The sequence below is a fragment of the Protopterus annectens genome, chromosome 3.part1, assembly GCF_019279795.1.
Source record: "Protopterus annectens isolate FY-2018-M chromosome 3.part1, PAN1.0, whole genome shotgun sequence".
NCBI lineage: Eukaryota > Metazoa > Chordata > Ceratodontiformes > Protopteridae > Protopterus > Protopterus annectens.
In genome coordinates, this window is record NC_056732.1 from 526,795,779 (window position 1) to 526,822,744 (window position 26,966).

Genomic DNA, 26,966 nt, shown 5'->3' on the forward strand with positions numbered 1-26,966 from the left:
TTTGCAGCAGCGTCTGCCCATGCTGGGCAAGAACGCTTGGCTTGTGACTTTAGACCTAAAAGAGGCATACCTGCATGTCCCAATCAGACAAATATGCAGAAGATACCTCAGATTCAAGGCTGGCTCAATGCATTACCAATTCTCTGCACTGCCCTTTGGCTTATCTACTGCACCCAGGGTCTTTACAAAGTGCCTGGCACCAGTAATTGCATTCCGCAGACAAAGAGGAATACAAATATATCCATACTTGGATGACTTTCTAATTCAAGCAGAGAAGAAGGACATTCTTCTAAAGCATCTGGCATTTGTGAAAAGACTTTTAACATGCCTAGGGTACACAGTCAACGAAAATAAATTAAAACTAGTACCCTCTCAAGAGATAATATTCCTTGGTGCAAACTGCCCAGATGGCTTATCTCACACCAGACAAACAAAGGAAACCGACTACCTATTTCAAAATGTTGGCAACAAAGGCCCAGTTATCTGCAAGAAAAATTCTGCAGGCTTTGGGCTTCATGGCATCCTGCATCCTACTAATTCCATATGCAAGACTGCATATGAGGAAACTTCAGTGGTATCTAAAAAGTGTTTAGACTCAACATTGCCACAGCCTGGAAACTGATTACTCTCATTCCCTGCCTGCAACAGGAGTTTCGATGGTGGGCAAAGGCTTGTCACCACAACAAGGGACAGCCATTCACATTACCCCCAGCCAGGCAAACACTAACAACGGATGCATCAGATTATGCCTGGGGGGCCCACATGGCAGGAAGATGCATTCAGGGCACATGGACCTCAAACCAAATGCATCTACATATCAATCAAAAAGAGATGCTAGCAGTTCAAAATGCCCTGACAGCCTTCAAGGACCTACTTCATCCAGGACAACTACTGATAAAGACAGACAACACCACGGTCATGTGGTATATAAACAAGCAGGGGGGCACTCATTCTTACCCTCTTTGCAGACTAGCCATGACTTTGTGGGACACAGCATTGACTTACCAAGTACACCTGTAGACACAATTCCTGCCAGGAAAGAAAAATACTCTGGCAGACGACCTAAGCAGAAACCTCATGGATCCCCACGAGTGGTACCTGGATCCACAAGTCTTCAGCATGATATCAAGGAAATGAGGATGCCCGGACATAGATCTATTTGCCTCCCCTCACAACTACCAATTAAAAAGATTCTGCACAAGGATTTATCTCAGGCAAGCATGGAAAGTGGATGCCCTATCTTTCAGCTGGAAAAACCTATCAGTATACACATTTCCCCCTCTGCCTCTCCTCCCCAAGGTACTCCTAAAAGTCAGACAGGAGAAGCCAAGGATGATACTAATTTCCCCAGACTGGCCCCGCCAGTACTGGTATCCAATACTAAGGAGCTTGTCTCAATGCCCAGCTTGGACCTTACCTCAGATACATCATCTACTGTCCCAGCAAAACAATCAGATCCTGCACAGTCAACTCAGGACTTTAAACCTGGCAGCATGGCGGATAGTGTAGTCATACAAAACACACCTCTCAGTAAAGCTGTGATGGATGTCATTTTGGAGGCCAGAAGGCCTAGTACTAGAAAATCTTATGTTGGAAAATGGAAGAGATTTTGTGCTTGGAACCAGGCACAAGGAACTGATACAGCTGTGCCAAATATTCCTCAGATTTTGCAATACTTAACTGAGATGCTGGACAAAGGTCTATCTTTTTCATCTATTAAAATTCACGCCTCTGCCATTTCAGCTCATTACAATACGGAGCCACCAATCTTTTCTCATCCCTTACTAAAACAGTACCTCAGAGGAGCCAAAAACTTAAGGCCTCCAAGATCATTACCAATGCCTGCATGGGACCTCAACTATGTCTTGGAAAAACTCATCCTGTCACCTTTTGAGCCAGCTGCTATGGCTGATATAAAGTTTTTATCTTGTAAAACAGCTGTGCTCCTAGCAATAACTTCTGCAAGACGAGTTTCAGAGCTTCAGGCACTCATGGCTATGGAGCCTTTTATCATTTTTTATCCAGACAGGGTCCCTCTGAGGACAAACCCAACATTTATGCCTAAGGTGGTGTCCAGTGTGGCTCTTAACCAAACTGTTCATCTGCCAACTTTTTATCCAAATCCACAGAAGGGGGAGAGAATTCTACATTCTTTGTAAGTACACAGACAGCTTAGATTCTACTTGGACAGTACTAAAGTTTTCCGAAGCACAGGACAATTACTAGTGGCATATGCTGCAGGATCACAAGGAAAGGTTATCTCAAAGCAGACTATTAAAAAGTGGATAGGCCACTGCATTCATTTCTGCTACTTACATCATGGCAAGCCAGTGCCTAAGGGCATTAGGCCATATTCAACCAGAGCTGCAGTCACTTCAGCAGCCTTTCACAGGGGAGTACCAACCAAGAACATTTTAGAGGCTGCTACTTGGAGCTCAGTGCACACCTTTACCAAGCACTATCATCTGCCACTCTACTCTAAATCCAGGGCAGGCTTTGCCACTGCAGTTTTGCAGGTCCTCATAGCCGCTCCTAATGCTGTTTAGCTCCAGCCTCCCATCCATAGCTTTGGGACTCGACCCAAATGTAATGACTGCAACAGTGAAACACGAAGAACATAGTACAGTTGTGTACACTTACCATAAATGTAGATGTTCGAGTGTATTCACTGTTGCAGACCAGGTTACCCACCCACCATCCCCCTTTCTTCTGATAGAACCTATCTTTCCTTCTCTGATTTATACAACCTATGTGGTGTATTTGCTTGTAGATGAAGGTAAAGTTTATATTGGTGCATGTATTTATATGTATATAAATTTTGGCTACCCTTTTAGGGGGGCACCTGACATCTGGGGCAAGAAAAACTAAAGAAAATGGCATCGACTGCATGTTTTACACCCCTGACGACTTGACGTCATGGAAGAGGAGACAGCAACCGATGCAGGACCCAAGACTTTGGAATTCAGGCCGACTGAGGGCAACCTGCCAGCAGATTACCCAAATGTTATGACTACAACAATGAAGATACTCGAACATCTACATTTATGGTAAGTGTACACAACTGTCCTTTCTTCCTCTCAGGTGGGTCGTCAGTCTTTCAGGTGTAGCTACGATGCTGCTGATGCATCTTCCAGAGCTGCTGCCTTTGGGTCTGTCATGAGGTGTTATTCTTGGCTTCGCCTGCAGTCTTTACCTGAAGATGTTAATGCCAAGTTGCTGGATGCTCTTTCGGATAACAAAAATCCCTTTGGGACTGCTGCCGCTGATATGCTTAAGTCTCTTTAGGAAAAAAGGTAAAGATTTGAAGGATCTTAAGCATATGTTTGTATCCCCTATCCCTAAGTTCCAGAGTAACTATCCTATTAGTTCTGCTTTTGTTCACAGGCAGCCTCGTCAGGCCAGCAAAGGCAGGAAGCATGGTAGGTGAGTTCTTCCTGCTAGGTCTTCTCAGGCAGCTGCGACTCAGAAGCCTCCTTTATAAGACAGTTCTGCTTCTCTTTGACATCTTGCCCCCCCCCCCCCCACTCCTTGGCCAGGTTCCCTTGTCCCTTTGGTTCTCCCTGTGTCTTCCAACCTGGCATATCATCACCTCGGAATCTTGGGTTTTATCTGTCGTCCGTCAGGGTTACTTCATGGTATTGAAGTCTCTCCCTCCTTTTTCAGGGATTCCTCAACCTCCTCTGGAACCACTTCCTCATTTCTCGTAGGTCCTTGGGTCCCTGTTGGACCAGGGAACTATTCAGCCTATCCTTCCTTCACAAGTAGGAAAGCAGTTTTACTACAGGATGTTCCTCGTCCTCCAAAAGGAAGGCATTTGGAGACTTATTTTCGATTTCTCATTGCTCAACATCTTTCTCAAGGTTACTTCTTTTCAGATGCTTACTCTTCAAACCCCATTTCCTCTTGTTCTACTCCCAGGCTTTTTGAAGGGTGCTTACCTTCATATTCTTATTCACCCTCTTTTCAGGAAGTTTTTACATCTCTCTCTCTTCCTGTCCTTTTCAGTTCTCTGCTGCCCCAAGGGTATTCACAAAATGCCTCACTCCCATGATTGCCTTTTGTAGGCTCCAAGGCATTCAGATTTTTCCTTATCTAGACTACCTGTTGCTTTAGATACCTTTTCCCAGTCACCTGTTACAGGGTCTGGTTTTCAACATATCTCTCCTCCAAAGTCTGGGGTTCACTATCAACTTTCAAAAGTCTGTCCTGACTCCCTTTCAAAACCATGTGTATCTGGGTTGTGGGATTCAGACTTCCAAAAGTTCTGTCCTTGACAGCTTTCTTTCTTTCAGTCTCCTCTTCCTGCTCTTTCAGCCAGAGAATTTCTTCGAGCCCTGGAATTCATGGCATGTTCTATTCCAATGCTCCCTCTTGCCAGACTACAAATACTGAAGCTTCAGTTCACCCAGGGGATCACTTCTGCGGTACTGCTTGATAGAGGCACAGGAAAATTATTTTCTTGGGTGGCGAAAGCCAGGGAACCTTTTCGGCTAGGCTTATATAGGCCCCAGGGCCGATAGCCTAGTTACCTGCCTATGAATGGTATCTCAAGTCAGTTTGGCTTCAGAATTGCCACCCACTGGATTTCAGTGCTCCTCTCCTTCCTTGTCTAAAGAGGGAATCCGAGTGGTGGATTCAACTACTTTCCTTAAATCCAGGCATGCCCATTCAACTTACGGTTCTTTCTAAAGAACTATTCACTGATGCTTCAGACATGGGTTGTGGGGAGTTTCCTGTGGTTATCTAAAGTTCAAGGTCTTTACGCCCCTCCCCCATCAGAGGTCAGACTATATCAACATCAAACAGATGAGAGCTCCCTTTCAGGCTTTTCACCCATGCTGTCTCCAGACCCTCTGAAGTTTTTCATGGACAAACACCATATTGATTGTGGTATGTGAACAACTAGGTGGGCACAGAGTCTTATCTTCTCTGCAGGTTGGCTCTTCAGACGTGGGATCTGGCTCTCGGTTATTAGTTAACTCTTCAGGCAGTGTATATTCCCTTAGAGCATAGTCTAATGGCAGGCACCTTGAGCAGGTGCAAAACACAGGCTCATGAATGGATGCTTCACAGAGACATGTTTCTGGACATAATCCATCAGTGGGGTATTCCTCAGGTAGATCTTTTTGCCTCCCTCTGAACATGCAGCTCCCTCTTTTCTGTTTGAGTGCCATGCCATCTGGCATGTAAGACTGACACACTTTCTTTTCCTTAGAATGGGATGTTCTCTATGCTTTCCCTCCCTTCCTCATCTTCCAAGAGTCTTCAGAAGATTCAGCTGGGCTCCCCAAAATCTTGTTAGTGACTCTCTTTTGGCCAAGACAACACTGGTTCCCCTCTTAATGCATCTGGCCAGGGGCAATCATCCCATGTTACCGCAACCATTCTGACCTCTTCACACAGGGCAAGAGGTCACTCAGTCATCCTCACTTGTCCACTCTCCACCTGACAATGTGGGTGATATGGTTTTGATACATTTTAGGCACTTCTTTTCTGAGGATGTGCTCAGGGTTTTACAGGAAGCAAGAAAACCTACAACCAGAAAGTCTTATACAGCCAAATAAAAAGACATTTTTTTGTCTGGTGCCAAGCTCGTAACCGGATCCTTTTCAGTGGGGGTCCCTCTGATTCTCCCCTGTTTGTGTGAGTTGCTCCAGTCTGGCTTGACATATTCTTCTGTAAAGGCCCATTTGTTAGCTATTTCTGCCTGTCTGACCTTGAATCCTCCTTTTTGAAGTCATACAGTTTCTTAAAGGTGTCCTACATCTTAGGCCCCCAAGGAAACCTGTTCCTCCTCCTTGGGACCTTAATTTTGTTTTTAGAAAAATTGACCCAGGCTCTTTTTGAGCCAGTTCAGTTTCTCTGCGACATTGTACCTGGAATACTGTCTTATTGCTTGCTCTTACTTCTGCTTGGAGGGTTTCTGAGCTTCAGGTCCTTATGGCCATCCCTCCTTGTTTTACTTTTTCACAGGGACAGGGTGTCCCTTTGTACTAATCCTTTTATGCCCAATGGGGTTAATGAGTTGTCTTTGAATTAGGCAGTTCATCTGTCTTCCTTTTTTTCTTCTCAGTCTGATAGTGAGAGGGTCCTACATACCTTGGATTTGCACAGACAGCTCGGGTACTGTTTGGATAAAACTAAGGTCATTTGTAAGTCTGATCAGCTTTCTGTTTTCTTTTATCCCAGGGCATTGGGATTGGCAGTTTCTAAGCAAGTCAGTTTCCTTTTGCTATTCTCTTCATGGCAAATATCTTGTCTACTTCTGTTAGAGCTCATTCCACTAATGCTGCTGCCTTTTTGGTGCCTTTTTCAAGGAGTTTGACACCAATTCCATCCTTGAAGCTGCTACCTGGTATTCAGTCTGTACCTTTACTAAGGATTATAAATTGGATATAGTCAATGAAGCTGTTACTTGGTATTCAGTGCATAGCTTTACTAAGCATTATAAATTGGATATAGTTTCTAGGGTCAGAGCAGGTTTTGCTAGTCATTCTTCATGGGTGTGTTGAAGGCTCTTCCCAGATTTCCACCTCCCAATCCTTTTCTTGAGCTTTTATACTCTCCCTGCTGTGAAGAATGCTGCAAGAGTGATATAGAAGGACATAGTACAATTATGTAAAATCTTACCATAACAGCATATGTCCTTTTCTTCACTGTTGAATTATTCACTTCCTCCCTCCAACTCCATTTTTCCTTTGGATTTTACTGTGGTTCCCCTCTTGGCCGAGGGTCTCCCTTTTCCATCTGCATTTTCTCCTTCTGAGTAGGCATAGCTTGTTTTGTCCCATGGAGACTACTCTCTTCTGGGACAGTTCATTTCTGGGTAATTGTATCCATACATCACCTTAATGCCCAACGTCCTGTAGGTGGACCATAAATGTTGACATGCAAGATCCAAAGGCTTTGGTATATTGGATGGATATTTGGCTATCCTTGGCGGGAGATCTCTACTGTGAAGAATATTTCAACAGGGAAGAGAAGGACATCTACTGTAATGGTAAGATTTTACACAATTGTACTGCCCTTCTCCAACCTTTTCAGACATGAACCAAGGCTGCAAGGCAAGAAAAGTGTAACATTTATATGGTCAGTTTTGTGCAGTTAATCATCTAGCATGCTTTTGAGAGATGCAACAAAGCAGGAATACCCAGACACCCATATATCTGTTAGGAGAGTAACAGAATGCAAAGCTCTACCTAGACCATGACCAGTGGTCAGAACTGAAACCCAGACTTCAGAGCTGTAATGCAGACATCTTAACCTTTGAATTTATTGATTCATTACTTAACAGTTTGTTACAATAACCTTTCTTAACAGAACTTTCGTTGCTTCTATTTCCTTCTTATAAGGCTGCTGATTCTGGAATTTTGCAAAAGTAGTTGTAGTTCAGTTAAAAGTTATGGGTACTTGCCATGAAACTAGATAAACAAGTAGAGTTCTGACTGCAAGAACTGATCAGACTTGCCTTACAAACCTTAAAACTACTTTGCACATAAACTTTCTTAGACTGCTAATTCCACTCCTGTCACCATCCTGTAATGCACTGGATTTTCCTTGGTAGTATTCACTGTTGCAGTCATTTTTGGAATTCCTTTCCTCAGGTAGCCTTACTTGTGTAGTCCAACTTCCAGAGTTTTATTTTCCCCAGATGCTTCTGCTGAGCCTTCCTACAGGCTGCAAGGACATCAGTTGTATAAGAGGTGCATTGACCAATGTCATCTTCAGATCTTTTATGCCACACAGTAGTGCATGGTCTGTAGCATTGTCATTCCAACAGTTGGCCTTCTTCCAGGACCTGGATAAAGTACCCCATAGTGGATTTTTCTTATCTTCCTGTTGGCTATTGTTGCTAAGGCTAATCTCTGATTCTGAAACAGAACCTGAAACGGAAATATTTTTTAAACTTAACAGCTGCATTGTATGTGGAAAGTAGATTCCGTACATATTTCCACAATCTGTGCTTGTTTTGCCTAAGCCCAGAGCACAATGTAGACTGAGGAAGTTTCATTGGTACTTAAGAAACAGATGGTGTAAGTATACATAGTCATTAGTAACCAACATCTCCCATGCATCAGAAAGATCTTGTGACTGTACATGCAAGGTAATCTAGAGGATGCCATTTAGAGCACCCTCATTCACTCTGAGCCTCATCATGGGTGACTCTTGTGGGACCTGCCCAAGTTCAGGGAAAATGGGATGGCAAATAAGGGAAAAGTACATAAATGTAAAAGATATGATGGCAATCATTTTAGCTTGGAAGGCATTCAGCCACTTGTTAAAAGAACGTGTCCTCCAGATGGTAGCAGACAGCAGCACCGAGACGAGCTACTTAAAACTAGGATGATTTTGTTCATACCTTTTGTGTAGGTTGACTGTGCAAGCATAGGAAGTAGCTGTGGAGGTGGGCATGACTTGACAGCAGCCTGTATCCCATCGCAAAAAAAAGTTAGGATATATAGGCTGAGCAGATCCCTGGTAAATCCCCAGAGAGGAAATAGACTGCTTGTCTTTCCTTTGAACAGGCACTGAAATTCTTCCACTGCAGGACAGCAACTCCAGAAGCCTGCAAAGTGTCTTTTTCCAAAGTTGGACAATTTTTTTTCTATAGTCATTCAATCCACAGGCTATGTCTATAAATCAGTGAGGAAAAGCCAAGAGTGATTCTTGTAGCATCCTTTTGACCTTTGGAACACTGATACCCTCTGTTGAGTAGTCTGGCAAGAAGGAAATGAAAAGTGCTGCCTAAACATGCAGATGCTCTGACTTGAAACAAAAGGTCATATGTCTTGCACCCTAACCTGGCCACTGTAAGGCTGACAGATCGGGTGGTTTCACACATTTCTGATAGGCACATGCATTCTGTGGATGTGCTAAAGGTTGAGGGAAGGTAGAAAACTAAACATGAGGAAATCACACCTAGTTAAATGGAAAACTTTCTCCCTGGAGTGCCAATCCAGGATTCTTGACCTAAGCATGGCAAAAAGTGGTTTAGCTCTGGAATATCTGTCAGGCTCGTACAAAACAGTCTAAGCTGATGCACCTGTCAAAGTACATTCTTCTGCCATTTCAACAAGTCTACCCAAGGACCCATGTGTGTCGTCTGACCTACAGTAAAACAGTCCCTAAAGAGGGTCATCCATCTCTGATCACCAAGGGCAGAGACTGCTCTACCATTGGATCTTAACTGTGTGCTGAATATGATCCTGGCCCCTTTTTGAACCAACTGTTTCAGATCCTGTGCAGTTTCTCATTTTATCTTGGAAGATGACAGTATTAGAGGCTCTTACCTTTGATAATATTTCTGAACTCTGGGCCTCAGTGTGAAAAGAAGCCATCTTAATATTCAACCAGGACAGGATATCCCTCTGTATTAACCCATCTTTCCTGCCTGAGGTGGTTGTAGAGCTGTCCCTTAACCAAGCTGTTCATACACCTGTTTCTTTTCAAAATCCACAGAATGAAAAAGAAAAGGGCTCTTCATTCTTGTGATGTGCATAAACAGCTAACATTTTATTGACATAGGACCAACGAACTCAGAAAGACTGATCTATTTGTCTCCTTTGCAAAAGTGGAAAAAGGGGAAACCAGTAAACAGAGACCCGTTCTAACAATATTGCCCGTCACATTTCATCTTGTACATCTCATGGCAAACCTATCCCAGGGCACATCACTGAAGTCACCACAGCCTGCCCTAGAGGAGTCACCACGCAGGTTATTCTTTTTTGTTCTTTTAAACAAGAAACATCATTATTAAATTATCACGTATGACATAGACAGCATTACATGTATATAAATGAAAATAAACTATACTGACACAATCTTAGTTGCAAACAGTATAAATTGCAAACATTATACATTACAAACCATGCTGACACAACTGTAGCTGCAAACATTATGCATCACTTGTAATATATCCAATCATTGTCAAACATTATATAGCTTATTCAAATCCTGCCTTCTTTTAAACCTCATTCTTCCTCTGCATGTATTGATCCCATAATTCCCATTTTTTCCTATGTAATTTGCTCCTACCCTTTTCTAAAGATCCCAAATCCAGTTGTTTTTTATCTCTGTTACTATCTTTGCTACTTCTAGTAAACTTGGTTTAGACTTTGATTTCCATGTTCTAGTAATGGCTTTTTTGGCAGCCATCATAATTGCGCTCAGTAAGGCTGTACTGTGTCTAGGCAATTCCGATTCTGTATCATAGCTCAAAAAAATAATTTCTGTAGTTGCACCAATTTGCTCAGACACCATTTCAGACAGAGTAGGCTGCAGGCAATCTTTAAAGTCTGCCAACTTATTACACTCCCAGAAAATATGTTCCCAGTTACTTCTTTATGCCCCATCACATCGTCCAACATTTGCTGTCTACCTGAGGAAAAATTCTGTGAAGTCTACTTGGGGTATAAACATATGTATGTAAACACTTTCAAGCAAAGATCCTTGGTCTTCTAGACTTTGTTGCACATTTGGGAGGCATACATATATACCCCCATTGTTTCTTTGTGAATTGCTTATCCAGCCTCTCTTCCCAATCCTTCCTAACCTCTTCTGATTGAGTCTTGTAGTTGTCATGCAATATTTCATATCCTCAGCTAATTATTCCTTTCTTAACAGCAATTTCTTTTCTAGATTTTTCTAAAAACTCAACCAGTGCTGATCTTCCATTTAGGATCCCCCTATTTATTTCTCTCTGCCTATACACTGATATTAATCCTTGATAGGGAAGGCTGTCCCTGACCTGCAGTCCAAATAAGTTCTTGGCGTCTTCCCAATTCTATTACCTTTCCATCTCTAGTTATTTGCTCCCAATACCTTGGTTCTTTTTCCAGGTTTTTCCAATAAATTCCAGCCCCTCTTGCCTATTGTCTGTATCCCTAATTGCAGTCATCCCCATCATCAGAATCTCCTTTCTTTATTCCAGTGTTGGCTTAGTTCTTAGAATGCTTTCTGCTGCTTTCTAAGTATAATATTCAGTATGATTATTGCTATTCTCCTTAAAGGTTTGCATCCAACATCCCAGTCTGTCTTTGTTTCTTGGGCTTCACTCCTGTTTCATCATCATATCTTTCCAGTTTGAATTATAGTTTTCTGCCTGTGTCATATCTTTCCAGTTTGAATTATAGTTTTCTGCCTGTGCTATGTATAGGAGCCTTAACTGTGTTGCTCTGAAATGCCCCTTCAAATTGGGTAATCCCAATCTGCCCTATTATATTGGAAGAATAAGCTTATCCCACTTGACTCTTGCTGTCTTCCTCTCCTAGTTAAAATCATTTAGCTCTTTCTTAATTGCTATCCACACCTTCTCCTCTGGTTGAGACCTGTGTATAAGACTTGTCTGTGTCTTTCGGCTTTTCCCGGTTAGGGGTCGCCACAGCAGAACTCCGGTCCGCTAATGATTGGCAGTAGATTTTTACGTGCTGGCTTGCCGGGCCTAACGCACAATCTTCAACGAAGGAACGCCCATTCATGCATGTCGCCACACAGAAGACGCTCTAACTGAGAATTGAACGGGCAATGTCTAACTGTGAGGCGACAACGCCATCGCAGCACCACCACCGCAGCTAACCTGTGTATAAGACTAAAAGGACTAAAAACATTTTAACTGCTTGTATCTTACTGTCAGTATCCATATAACAGAGCTTCCATTTTTTCAGTTTCTGTATTATCTTTTGTGTAGTCTCTTCCCACATATCCTTAGCTGCCACACCAGAATAATTTTTAATCCATACTTTTAAATACTTAATTTTATCATGTCCCCATAAGTATGGATATTGCTGAAACAGTTTGTATGTGGATACTTAATTTACCACTATTGCTTTTGTTTTAGCTTCATTCATTTTGTATCTCAAAAAGATTTGAAACTGCCTCAACATGTTCCATGACACTGTAATGTCCCTTTCTGGTTTTGTCAGGAATTAAATAATGTAATCTACAAATAGAGACAGCTTTTCTTGACTACCATATGAATTATATCCTTGAATTTGAGTCCCTTATTTTCTTTGTCAGTGGTTTTAAGTGTAATGCAAATAAAGGGGAGAGAGAAGACACCCTTGTCTGGTTCGTCTGCTCAAGACCATGCAGGCTATTCTTGAAACAGCTGTTCCTGCTCACACCTTCTCTAGACATTACAGTGTAGGTGTAGCCTCCAGAGCAAGGTCAGGATTCACTTCTGCCATCCTGCAAGGCTTAATATCCTGATTCTCATGCTTCCAGCCTCCCTACTACGCTATGCTTTGGGAATATTCCCAAAAGTAAGGATTGCAGCAGTGAATGCTATGATGAACATAGTACAGTTATGCTGAGAACTTAAATGTTTGAGTAGATTCACTGCTCTGTGCAGCTACCCTCCCACCAGCCCCTATCTAACCTGTTTCCCTTGTTTGTATGAGGTGGAGTAGCCCCTAATCTGTTACCTACACCTTCTTTCTGACTTTCCTACCAGGCTCTGCTCCCTGTTTTGTCTGCAGCTGTTCCTAGAGAAGGAGTTTGTGGAGCTCTAAGGTGGACCTGGAGCACACTGGGGCTTTGGTGCCAAGTTCTTTTACCTGGCTGCAGACAGGGTGAGAAAGATCTAATGGTAATGTTGGCCTGGGGAAAGGTAAAGTTTTGGAAGTAAGGTCAGCCAGTTGGATTTCCTGCAGACAGGAATCTCAAAAGTTAGGACTGCAGTAGTGAAACTACGTGCTTTATTATCTGCATTTATTTCCAGTTCTTAACTGTACTTTTAGTGGACTTTTTATTTGCATGCTATGAGCCAGTTCTAGATTTACTATGTATGCAGCTTGAACTAGCATCCAAAGTTCTTTACACATTTTCTAGCAAACTGGACTCCTGTAACTACCCCTTTCCAATGTAATTGCTTTTGTATTCTTCTCTGAAGGTGCTTACCTCTTGCAGGAACCTCTACTCTTGCAGGATCCCTTTCAAAGAAAGGCAATACAGATATTGTAGAATGCAGTCTGCGGTATTATTGCATTTTTAGTGCCTTAGAAAGAGTTAGTTTCCAGATTATCTCTCAATCTAATAACATTTTTCAGCCTGTGGGCTGATGTCATTTTTTTCTTTTTGCCACCTCTTCTTTGCATACCTTCTCAAAGATAGTGGTTTTGTTTTAGTCTACTTGCCGAGTACCATTTCTGGAGGACTCAGAAGAGTAGGTTTTGAATCAGTTGTCTTAAGCTAGTTTACAGTACATTTTATAAAACCATTTCAGATTAAATAAACACAGTTTAGGACACAAGTGTTAAACTCTTCATTGTTTATACGTTCTTGGACATATCAGTACCTTAATTTGGAGAAGAGAAAGAACCAAAACCAGGCTTGTCTTCATTACATGACTGCACACTGCAAGCTTCCATTTCTGATGCAGATAAATATTGCTAGACCTTTGATAGTATTGAGATGTTTCACTAAGAGGGTTTTATCTACTGAAATGAGGCCACTTACACAGGTGGCAACAGAGGTCTTTGCCAGTTACAGTCTTCCATATGTATGGACCTTTTGTTTTGATACAGCACATGTAACATATTAGGACGGCTATCTGTTGAGCTTGAGGAATTATAGGCACATTCACATTTCTGAAAATACTCTTCCTCCCCATTTTCACCAGAGAAGCAAAGAGAATGAACGTCTGAATCTTCACTGCAGCCAGACTTTGGAGGCTGTTGAGCCCAACCTTGATGAGATGTCTTTGTAAACAGTTAAAGATGCATCAGTTTCATTATCACTAAGATTAAAATAATGCAGAGTACATTTTATATATATATATATATATATATATATATATATATATATATATATACGGGTTCACTTTATAACATCGAAATACTGAAATGTCGAATTTCAGTATCTCGAAGCTATAAAGTCGAATGTTTGAAATAGCGAACGTTCATAATCGCGAATTTCACATATGTCGAATATATGTTGAATTTGCGGTTATGAAGTTGCGCTACATAATGTCCAGGTTTGTGTTTTGGTTGCGCGCGGTGCCGTGTGTGGATGTAGGTGTTATGTCAAGTAAGTGAGTGTTTTGTAAGGGTTTTGAGTGGGAGTTAGAGTGTTTGTGAGGGATTGGAGAATGTGCATGTGTGAGTGAGCTTTTGTGTTGTGTTTGTGCGATCTCGGAGTTGGTATATATAAGTAGAGCAGGGGCTTTCCCCCATGCTTATGTGTGTGTGAGTTGTGTATGTATGTTTTTTTTTGTTTGTTGTGATGTGGGTGTTGTGTTGTATGTTTAGTGTAGTGTGTGCGGTGTTTTCGGTTATGTGGTTTTTGTTTGACGGTGTTTTGTGGATTCGGTTTTATAGTCTCGAGATACTGAAATTCGATATTTCAGCATTTCGAGGTTATAAAGTGAATCCATATATACACATACACACACGCACACACATTCTCAGACACACGCATATATATATGTGTGTGTGTGTGTGTGTGTGTGTGTATATATATATATATATATATATATATATATATATATATATATATATATAATGATCTACTTTAATAATTGAATTACCACTTTGTCGAATCGCAGAAGTTGGAGACCTTGTTGCCAAAAACTTAATTCAGAGAACTCCTGGAATGTCGTATTTTGCCACCAGGAAGCTAACCACTTGGCCACCAATAATCAGAGTACAAACCGAAACAAATTAAACCCACCCCAACAAAATATACCAACCCTGAGATTGCTCTACAGTTGAGAAAAGGGCAAAGTTTGCCATGGTGGCCAAGTGGTTATCTTCTCGGCAGTAAAATATGACATTCCAGGATTTCGCTGAATTAAGTTTTCGGCAACATGGTCTCTATCTTCTGCGATTCAACGAAGTAGAAAGTCCATTATTTAAAGTAGAGCAATGTGTGTGTCTGTGTGTGTGTGTGTGTGTGTGTGTGTGTATATATATATATATATATATATATATATATATATATATATATATATATATATATTGGTTTACCGACATACTGTATTCAGTGATCAAAATGTTGAAATAAAATTAGTCTAAACACACAATGTTGAAATTATCAAATTTGCCCATTTCTGCACTGCAGTGTGATCTCGGAGTTGATATATTTAAGTGGAGGGGTATGGGGGGTGCAGTGGGCCATATCCCCCTTGCAAAATAGTAGAGTTGATCTCATTGCTCTTTCAATGAAATGATTGTAGACGTTTTGATAATTCAGTATTTTGGGCTGAGATGTTATTTTTCAACCAAATGACTATTAGACATTATGACATTCAGCATTGTCGGTAAACCATATGTATATATATATATATATATATATATATATATATATATGTATATATATATATATATATATATATATATATATATGTATATGTATATATATATATATATATATATATATAGTGTGTGTTATATAAGTGAACGCACTGAATTGCGAACACTATGTAATCGACCCACAGTGCCAGAAAACTAAAAATGTTGAACACACGGATCAGCGATATTTTTCCTAGGGGAAAAAAATCGCTGATCCATTAAAAAAAAAAATGAAAACACAAAATAAAGTTGGGGGCTTTGCCCCCCACTCCCACCTACTTAAATATACCAAATCCAAGATCGCACCACAGTGGAGGAAATGGCAAAGTCCTGAAAACGGCCCAGTGATTTTTTTTCCCTAGAAAAAAAAAATCGGTGTTCCTTGCTTTCGGTATTTTGCCATTTCGCATAATGACGTTCAACTAAACAGTGTTCGCTAAAATAATAGGGACCCTATATGCACGCACGCACGCATACACACACACCTCAAGAGTAGCTGAAAGGATGCGGGTTTTAAGCATCTGTTAACTACTACTGTTCCTGCAGCTGTCAGCTTGCTCCATGCAATAATTATGTATATGGCACATGCAAGTGTTGGAGTATTTTGGATTTAGTGAGCAATTACTATATGAGAATGTTGTAGATAAGATGTCTCTACATGTTTATCCTGTAACGTTAATGTTTTTGTTTCCTAGAAATGATTATGATTTAATTTGTCTTATTTTCTGTTCAACTCTTTTAGCTAGGGTGTATTGCACCTTGAAAGAAATGTACAAGTTAAAATAAGAATCAGACTTTTCTTTGCATCATCGTGACTGGGACAGAAAACTAGAATTGCAAGTTCCTCTGAGTGTAGCAGTTTACATCTTACTCTTTCCGGAATGAGTTGGCCCTTCTGTGTGCTAGGTTGGGCCCTCTTGTCTCTTGTAGATTTTGACAAGTTGCTTATGTCTGCTTATTAGTAGGTGTACATTCATGGCATTAATGACCTAGTAGTACATTATTAGCGAGTCTTCATTAACTGTTTTGTACTCTATTTTTCTAGGGACTTCAAGAGTAAAAATGTGTTATTGAAGAATGACTTGACAGCTATTTTGGCAGATTTTGGACTAGCTGTACGGTTTGAACCTGGGAAGCCACCAGGGGATACACATGGGCAGGTAACTGACATGCATTCTCACTGGAGCACTCAGTTTTCTCAGCACTGTTATAATTACTGTCCTTTGTTCTACCGACCTTTCTCTGTTTCACTCAGTGGATGTAGACATTATTATAGTGTCACCTGCTGGAGTTTCTATAATTATAATGGTTAATTTTGAATTCTAAGATGCATACAGGTCAATGAAGGTGCACCTGCAAATTGACTGAAATGTGATATACCTGTACAAGAAATCAGACAATATGATTTAAAAAGCAAAAAATATGCTGAGTGGTTGCAAAAATACTTTCACACCAGTGAATCGAAGTACCCAAGTAATATTCATGCAGACTCCTAGGAGTTGCACCCACAACACCACATACACAAAATAGTTCACATACCCAAGAAATGGAAGCGGTGTTCTTTAAGTAGCCTATCATACACAATTGTCCAGATACTTCAGCAAGCACTGTGGTTACTGACATGATGTGGTCTACATTAGCAGCCATCCATTACGTGCCACATGCAACCTTAAGTAATGCAGTCTAACTAGAAATTGGTGCATCCTACTGCTGCAGTAATAACTCTTCTGACTTTTGCCGCAGAAAGCTTGCATGGCTGGACTTCCAGAGCTTAGGACTTTTATCATTCTTGGCCATGTAGATGCCTTTCTCACCTGACACTAGACATCAGTGGAATAAGTGAGATACCCACCCGTAACATCTAAAATTCTATCTTGCCACATTTCACTGAAGATCTAATGCATTTCTCCCCAGAAGCATTGCCAGTCCATTAGTTAGGCCTAGCTTCCAGAGGTGGTAAAATAGTACTCCCTTTGGAAACAAATCTTTTCTATTTTTTTGCATTTAAGTTGCATGATTGGTAATTGGTAGCTTTCAGGTATCATGGTTATATGTCAGACACTAAGAAAGTAAATAATTGTATTGTGTATAAAAAGCGGATTCCAGCCCCCCCCCCCCCCAAAAAAAAAAAAAAAAAACTTCCATAGCAAGTCTTTTTACCTGAGATGGGAGCATGATGTTGCAAATTGTCCCCATTGTACAAGATTTTACCAAAAGCTGATCATGAGGGAGGCAGAGAAGCTGATGAGCAGAAGGTAGAATTTCTCCAGGACTATCTTAGCCAGAGAGTGCCCTTCCAAAACAGCTCTTGAAAAAACACTGTAAAAAGAAGGGAGTTTCTGGAATGCCGATAAATTTTTATGAGAGTTCAAAGGCCCCTCTACTCTCAAAAGCTTTGATGACTCACATCTGTAGCCCTCTATTTTGTTGTGTACTTCAAACAAGACCACATGCATTATCCCTCTGGAGGTCTCCATGTACTCAAATGATAGCACACCCCCTGAGCTGAATATCTCTAGCGTTTGTCCATCCAGAGGCTGTTTCATGAGCCTGTAGTTCTGAAACCCATGTTTTTGATTCCAGATGAGAATGTAGTAGTGCAAACCACACAGTTGCAGGATAGCACTCAAAAACAAACAAGTAAAGTTGAGTGCTAAAAAACAAGAATTCAGTCAGCAACAATGGAAGCAGAGCTTTTGTCTTGTGGAATAAAGGCTCCATTTCCAGTCTTGCTGACTGTATTCCCATTTTTTAGCACTCTTGTCTTCGTTTACGAGAATGTAGTAGTCCCTTAGTCATCTACTAGGAAATCAGCAGTTCCAGTATTGACATCGCTGATGCCTGATCACACCCTAAGGTCTAAATTGGTCTACACCCCCAAGTCCAAGACCAACCTGTCCAGACAAAGGACATTTGACGGTTTTACTGTAGCATGAGCTGGATGGGCAGTTGTCCCATCCCCTATACTATTCTCCCCTCTCAGGGTCTTGTGGGGTTCGCCCAAGGTTTTGTTTTCTTGACTTCACAGCCTTCTTTTGAGCAGCCATCAGTGTCTAGAGATGCTTTTCAAAAGAGGGAAAGGGAAATCTGGCCCAAAGACTCTTGACTTCTCTGATACCAAGGCAGACTAATTGGCCTATGCTGACCTGCTGTCTTCCCCCTCTGTGTATGAGTCTCATACTGAGGACACCCTGTCTTGTGCTTCTCCACAGAGGATAGTTCATGTGGAACAAAGGATCATTTGTTGCTAAGCAAAGCCATAATATGGAATTGCAAAAAGGGAAAGAATGCAAGTATGTCATGGATAGATTACAAAAAAGCATTTGACAGCATCCCACATTCATGGAGAATGGAATGTGTACAGGTGTACAAGATGCACCTACATTGACCAGTTGCACTGCACTAACTATCAAACTGTGCCAAACCATTTTACAGTTGAGCCATGACAAAGGACAAAATTATTATCCCAGGGATAAAATTTCAAAGGGAGTATATTCCATAGATTCATAGGTTGGTACTAGGCTGTCGGCCCTAGGGCGTATACAAGCCTAACCATAATTCCCTGGCTATTTCTTCCCACAATATTTACTTCCCTGGACCCCTGTCTAGCAGGGCTACTGACATGATCCCCCAGGGAGATTCTTTCATTTCTGCTGTTTTGTATTGCCTTAACCCATTAAACTGTCTATTTAACAGATTAGGCTATGGTTACAGTTCAACTCCCAGAAACTAACCATAATTAAAGACATCCCATTTTGTGAATGACTTAAAATTGTATAGCTCGTCAAGTGAGGAGCAGAGTGCAGAACTGCAAATGTATAAAACTTTCTCAGATGAAATAAGAATGACATCTGATCTCAATAAATGTGCAAAAGGAACGTTTAAAAAAGGAAAACTGCAGCACCAAGAAAATATCAGCCTGGGACAGGAATGTGATATAAAGGAACTTGAGCAGGAGAGAGAATTTATAAATGTTTGGAAATAGATGAGGGGTCTGCAGTAAAACATGAACAAGAGGGAACTAAATATGATATTGAAAACTGCATTAAACATCTAGGAATAAAGTCCAAGCTATAAATTAATTTGCTCTGGGATGATTTACTGGTCTCAAAAAGATTTGAATCACTTGGATATGAAAAAAAATGCTTCATGCTTATCAAATGATATATAAACAGTCAGTGTGAACAGCGATTATATAGTCTTTGCTCTGGAGGAGGTATGGGCCTTCTTAAAACTGACCACTGGTCTGCAATTGTGGAAATGTATACATAATCTGCTGATCTCATCAGATTCAAACATAGTAAAAGCTTTAAAACATGAGAAGTCCACGATGACAACTTTGGTTAGTTTAGCAAAAGTAATTGAAAATCAAGTTTGAATGGAAGTCAAACCAGAAGTAAACAAAAATCAGGCAGCAATTGAATATACCAAAAGTTTAAAAAAAATGGAAAAATTTAAAGGGTCAGACGAAAAGGAAAAATATTGGAAAGTCCACAAATATAGTGATAAGCATAGAAATTCTGGAATGGCCTCATTTTGACACAGAGTTGACACAAATGGTTAAGGAGAGGTGACTTGAAACCAAAAGATGAAAGGCTAATAATGACAACATAGGATAGTGAACTGTGTACACAACAAAGTCTCTTGAAAATGTGGGAGAAAGATAAATGCAGGTTCTGTAAAACAGAACTGGAAGTAGTCACACATCTTGTTGCTGGGTATGATGCACTCATGGCAGAGGGGCCTGCATGCAGAAAGAAAGAATAATGTAGCAAGACTGCTGCACTGGGGATTGTGCAAACACTACAATATACAGGTAGTTGAGAAGTATTAGACACATGAACCACAATGCATTTTAGAAAATTATTAAGTTTATATCACACAAGTTCATCCCTCTAAACTGTCCAGAATTTTGCTTCATATTTTTGGCCTGTTCCTCATAAAATGTTTGGTTTTCTGACAAATCGAGGATTGAAGTCACTGTGTAATAACCAGAATTTGAGTTTCTGACTTCATACCCTTTGGAAAAAGCATGATAACGCAGACCCTGCTATTTAGTCAGTATTCAAAGTTTACAAGAGCAATATTTAAAGTCTGTCTTTGATTTTGAGTTTTTCACCCCTGATAATTTTTGGATTTGTCTAGATTTTTTTTTTTGCACCAAGAAGTTGAGAGTTATGCATGGGTTCACCCATTACCAACAGTTCATAAAGTGGATGCAAGAAAAACAGATGTAGCCATGAAAGGCAAACATAGCCGTGATCACTGAAATTATCACACCTAGTAATTGCATACAGACAGACACAAAGTCGTAAAATAGGACTGTCAAGTAAAAATGAGAGCATTGTGGAAGAAAGATACCTATACAGTTCCAACTGTAGTAGGAGCAACAGGATGAATAAAGAATGTCCTATTGTACATAAGTATTGCTACCAATACATTTAACCCCATTTGAATTACAGAAGGAGGCAATTCTAACATCAAAGACTGAGACGGTACTGATTTCATGAACTCTGATTTTACCCTAACTTAAGAATAGTGTCCATTCCTGTCATGGTATTAGAAACCCACAACACTTGGAGAAATTAAACCAGGAGATACCCTTCATAAAATGAGAGATCTTTTCAAATGGGAGGCAAAGGAGTTCCCTGCAGCCATGACAAGATATAGGGTGGTTATGTGATTGCCTGAGTCTGAGCCCATAGCCATTCCCGCAGTCATTGAAGCCTTGGAAGATGCCTTTGCAAATAAATGTGCCCTTGGAACCACATTTCCAACCTCAGGTTCCCTTATTGAAATGTTGGCACCCAAAATGCGGAATGCCAACAAGCCAAAATAAAAAGACAAAAACAGGAGAAGAGTGAATTTCAAAATCTCTTTTCCTTAAAAACTTCTTTTTGTGGGTGGGGGGAGCCCCCTAAAGTTATATATTTAACTTAAGAGATTGCCATACCTCAGAGAAAAAGGAATATTCTGAGAAATAGCTTCTCAGACTTTGTGTGTGTGTCTGTGTCTGTTCTTTTGTCTATTTAGTCTCCATGTTTCAGGACTCGCTCTGTCAGGTCCTGACATTTCAAATGGTTACCCCAACCTCATTCTCCCAGGAAGTCTGTACCACATTTATACAGTTGGGGATACCTTTGTAAAAATCTTATTGCTGATCCAGCTGTGGTGTCATTTGGATTTTAGGAAGGGAAGTCTGGCTTCAACATGAATGAACTTCCCAATGATAGGAAGAATAACATCCTGAAATATTTTGAAAGAAAGTCTACATCCCTTCTTGCCCTTGCCTTCAGGACCCTTAATTGCCAAACTAATGCTGAAGGACCAGAGTACTCTGTTCAAACTAGAGAAAAAGAAGGCTAAAGGGATATAGGGCAGAGACATAACACAGAAAGTGCTAGACATATGAAGAGTCAGTTCTCTGGTCACAAACACTCTGTTAAATGTGAGTCCTCTATTTGGTAGCCCCTTTTGTAAGGTGGATAAGGCAGGGTTATGTATTTCAGTTTTGGACTAATGAACAAATCAAACATGGCTTGCCTTTTCTTCCCTTTACTGATCACGAATGTGATGGTACTACAACTACCAATGTGATGACCACCACTGCCACCAGTAATGAAGGGCAGTATCTGTGGTCCTTTGATCTACTCCAATTCCCCAGTAAATATTGATATGCAACAAGCTAAAATATGTGTAATATATGTAAACAAAAAAATAGTATAAATTAGTATGTGTAGTTTGGTCTTAAGAGCATGTACTATGAGCCCACACCATATGTACCCAAATGTGTTTAGTGAACAGCCACAGGGAAGAGTCATAGGCCTAGACTACCCGGGTCTATGTTAAATGAACAAATGATCATAATGTCGAGTACAACATACTCGACATGCTATGATCTTAAGTTCAAAACCTCGAAACCTTAAAAGCCTGAAAAAAACAAAATCGAAAGATTTTGTTTGTCCTACACCTTCCCTACACTAACGTACAAAACACACATACAACCAATGCATACAAACCCCTACACACTCACATCATTCACTTACCTACACAAACACACCTACTTTTAAAATAAAGTGGGGGGCTGCACCCCCCCCAACTAAATATATCAGCTCTGAGATCGCTGTACATTGGGGAAAGGGCAATTTCCCGGTAATTGCAACAAGCGATTACCGGAAAATTGCCTTTTCCCCAATGTACAGCGATCTTGGAGTTGGTATATTAAACAATGCAATCTCTTACCTAGCCATTCCAAACAGTGTAGCGTGTCTACGTCACACGCTACACTGACTAGGATGGCCGACCAAAACATTTCGGAACTCCAAATTTCGGCATTACATGAACGATCGATCTAAGGTTGTCGAGTATGTTGTATTCGACATTTTGATCGTTTGTTCATGTAACATAGACCCAACTACCCATACCCTTTCCCCTGCTTTCTTTGAATTTGCTGTGTTAAAGTGCTAGATTATCAACAGTATCTATAATGCAAGTTGAGTTGCATAGACTCTCTCTCTCTCTCTCTCTCGCACACCACACACACGAGGAGAGGCTGGTAGTACATTCCATTGCTACAATACTGTTCTTCGTGGTAGAATTGACACCATTCCATAGCAGATGTGGCAAACTTCACTTTTCCACTTAAAAATAAGCCAAGTAAAATATGTGAACTGATGATGGATAGTTCAGAGCTCAGAAGGGGTGCTACAGTCCCATACTAGCATTTACTAGTAGCTTCCTCTTAATTAACAAATAAATATCCAGCTACACGATTTTAAAATCAAGTAAATAGAATTGCTTATTAAAATCATTACTTAAATATGAGAAATTAAATATACAGACAAGGCACATTACTTCAGAAGAAATCGAGGTTTAAACTGGCAGAAAGCTTTATAGAAAATCACTAACTTAGCATCTTAATATTCCCTAACTAATGTCTGACTGAAAGAATCACTATTCCTTGTTTGCATCACCCTGAAAAGTGTACAGTACAACAGACAATGCAAAGTAGGAGAAATTCACCATATTTTCAGGGATTTTAATTATCCATGAAAGTGTTCCGAGACACCACAAAGTTCCAAAATTACTTCTTCGAGTTGGGTTTTCAAAGCAAGAGTTGGATCCGTATAGCAGGAGGATCATGCTACTTGACTTCTGGAAGGATGTCCCAGTTCAGATCATTGCTGGAGAATATGCAGACAGTACTGCAACAAGCAGGCAAAATCTCCTTTTAGTAGTCATTGGTACTTCCCTAGCCAGTCAGTCAGACTTCAAACTGCAAGACATTGACTTTTCTAGAAAGTTCTGTGACGTAATGTGGTACGTAAGGCAGGATCTAGTTCCGCTCTGGTAATCTGAATATTGTGTGTTTATGCCACCATGCAGCATAAAAATTGAGTTTCACCTTTTAAATCCTGAGGTAGTCGTACAACAGAGTGGTTACATTTTCTTCATACAGTTTTGCATGTTCACTGAAAAACAAAAACTTGAAGTTTAATTATGTTTGCTTTTAGTATTTTTTTTTTTTTTTTACATTTTGCAATTCTCTGAAAGAGAACAATTGCAAATGTACACTTCGCAGCTTCATTGTGTTTTTTTTTTCTCTCATTAGGACTTCCCCAGTGCCTCTTCATCATCAGCCCCCACACAACCAAATCAGCCTATTTGTTTCCCATTGGTGAGGGGGTTATGACAGTCATCATCAGCCGTCTCTCAACCATATCATTCCATTTGTTTCCCAATCACAGGCATAGGGGGTTATGAGAGTTGGCAGGGAGAGACCATAATGGAGATAGCTGTCCTCTTTTATTATAGCCACCAGTGTGATAGTTCATCCTGTTGTTCTCTACTTCAGTCTCCCTTGCATACTTAAATATGAATGTTCTTTGTGTTTCACTGTTGCAGTCATCACATTTGGGTTATCCCTGCCAGGGTAGCCCTGGGCCGGCCCGAATACCAGAGGTTTAGTATTTCTGCGTCAGTTGCTGTCGCTTCAAGACTGACTTCAGGTCGTCAGTAGTATAAAGTAAGGCAGCCAACGCCATTACATCAGTCTTTCTTGCCGCGGAGCCCGAAGCAGAAGCAGTTCGCATGAGTGCCGGTCGGCTGCTACCTGAGTTTCGTCTTCCGAATTGAAGCTGAAGTCTTCTAAAGCTAAGTACCCCATTGGGGGTCCTTTTTTCTTGCACTAACTGATGTCAGAAAAAGTTAATTGTCTCGCCTGTGGAAAGCAAATACCACACCGAGACTTTCATTCTTACTGCGTCACTTGCTTAGGCCCAGACCATGATGTCCCCTGCTGTCGCTTTTGTGCTTTATTGAACGCCAGAACTATATGTCGTCGGGCCCTTATTGTAGCTAGATATTTTCGCTTGCAGTCCTCGAATTCCGATATGGCTTTGCTAAGCCATCCGACAGCAGATCTTCCGAAAAAAATTTAAGGATAAAGGCAAAGACAGACCGCACAGGCCCAAGCCTACTGGCGCTTCCGTTAAGCTAGTCAGTTCTCCAGTCCTCAGTGAGTCACTTTTGCAGCCCCTGATGTCCGCTTCTGTGGATTCTCAAGGCTGCTTCCGAGACCCTTTTGGAGTCCGGTATGCCGCAAAACTCTTCTTCGACTAAGGATCCTGCAGTTGTCTCTCCCTTGGATGGGTCCGGAGCTGCTGAGCAGGCACCCGCTTCCAAGGAAGTACTTCGCACTACCGATGTTCTTCATTCCACATTGCTGCAGTCCTAACTATTGGGTAGTCCGCTGTCCAGTCGGCCCGAATACCAAAGTATATGGCTGACGTCGGTCACGGCGCGATAGACGGCGTCAGTCGTCAGGGTACTAATCGCATGACCGACGTCATATCCTCAGTCTTTTTGCCGCATGGTCCGATGCAGAAGCAATTTTGCGAGTGCAGGTTGGCGTTCTGAAAGTTTCTGAAGTCAGAGTTTCAGACCGAATCAAAGTTGGCTAAGTACCCGTTGGGAATATTTTGGTTTTCTTGCCTCAGTATTTAACCGGATGTCAGAAAAAGTGAATAACTGTATTTCTTGTGGGAAACAGATACCTCATAGGGATTACCATACTTTGTGTATACCTTGTTTAGGGCCTGAGCACGGCGTTGTTGGATGCCGCTCTTGTGCTAGGTTTAACAACCGCACTATTAAGAGAAGGTTAGACTGTGCCAGGTTAGTGTTTGGGAAGCGTTGTAATTATAAAATGCCGTCGGATGCTCCGGCGCCCTTCAGCCAAAAGCGCAAGGACAAAGCAGGAAGCCTAGAGTGGAAGAACCGACAGTCCCGGACGTCGGTTCTTTAGAAACTCAGTGGAGCGGGAGGTCCTGGCAGGAGTTTCTTTGGACTCTCAGGGAGAGACTTTACTGTTACAGGATGTATCCTCTCAGGAAGTAGGCCAGCCTGAAGGGGCTTCTCAGGTGGCTGTTCTTCCCTCTCTTCCTAAGGTGGTTAGGGCCTCGCCTTCTGTTTCTAAGGCTTCTTTAAGAGGCAGGCCTGCTTTAGCTTCAGTGGGGTTTCTCCAGTGTTTCAGGGTCTTTGCCTAAGAAGCATATGCTAAAAATGGCAGAGGATTTGATTACGATGATTAGAGGTTCTATGCCGCCTCCTGATAAGAGGCCTAGGGTGGAACCTGAGTTTGAGAGTTTTGAGCAATGTTCGGAGGCTTCTGAGTCTTTGAAGACTTGCAGGAGTATCCTCCTTATTCTGATTCTGATGTGGATGATTCTACTCCTTCAGCTTCCCCTCCTGAGGATTTTTCATTTTCAGAGACTCTGCATTCCATGAGGGAGCATTTTAAATGGGAAGGTCAAGATTTCTCTGATTCCAGGAAGAGGCTTAGAGAATTCTTGTTTTTACCCCAGCATAGGCCTTTAGCTATACCTCCTGTTCTGAATGTGGTAGAAGATGTTTTTGCAGAGGCTTCCCTGAATCCTGACTCTTTGCCTCCTGCCCCAGTTAAACCGGATAGGTACTATAGGGTGCCTGAAGCCCATAAGTATCTTTTAAGAGTCCTAGGGCAGACCCAGAAACTGTCTCTCAGGGGCCTAAAGGTGTGAAGGCTTCTGTGGTCAAAATCCTGTTCCTCCTGATAAAGAGGCAAGGGCTTTGGATAGATGGGGAAAGAAAGTGTATACTTCTTCCACTTTAGCCATGAGGGCGTTGAATTGTCAGTTTCATATGTTAAAATATCAGAATTATCTCCTTTCACAATTGAAGTCTAAGGTGGATGCTCTGGCTGAAGGTATTGAGTGTAAAGAATTGCAGGATTTAGTTCATGTTTCTGAACAGGTGGGTAAGCATTCCTTGCAGTGTGGTTTTGATGCTGTGCAGGCCTCCTGAGGGTGGCTGCTACTGGTTCTGTTCTTCGTAGGCATGCCTGGTTGAGGGATCAGAACTTAGCTGAGCATGTTAAGACAAGGATTTTGGATGCTCCTTTACAGTCTGATGTGTTGTTTGGTTAATGTGGAAGCAGTTTTAAAGAAAATGGAGGACAAGGCTAAGTCTATGCAAACTGTTAAGGATTTTTGCAGGTGCAGCCTCCAAGTTTAGTAGAAATTGGCCTACTAAGGGTGGACTTATCCTGCTTATGATTCCCAGTCTAGGGGTAGGTCTAGGCGTGGTAGAGGCAGAGCTCAAGGTTCTTTTAGGCCTAGGACAGGAGTTCACCTGCTCAGA

General features: G+C 41.3%; 1 protein-coding gene across 1 annotated transcript in view; it reads left to right on the forward strand.

Annotated features, from left to right (window-relative positions):
• ACVR2B (activin A receptor type 2B) overlaps positions 1-26,966 on the forward strand; it is a 715,604-nt gene that overhangs the window by 614,432 nt on the left and 74,206 nt on the right. Inside the window, exon 8 of the mRNA XM_044066229.1 lies at positions 16,333-16,447. Within this exon, the coding sequence (XP_043922164.1) occupies positions 16,333-16,447 (115 nt within the window). The remainder of the gene's footprint in view (positions 1-16,332; positions 16,448-26,966) is intronic.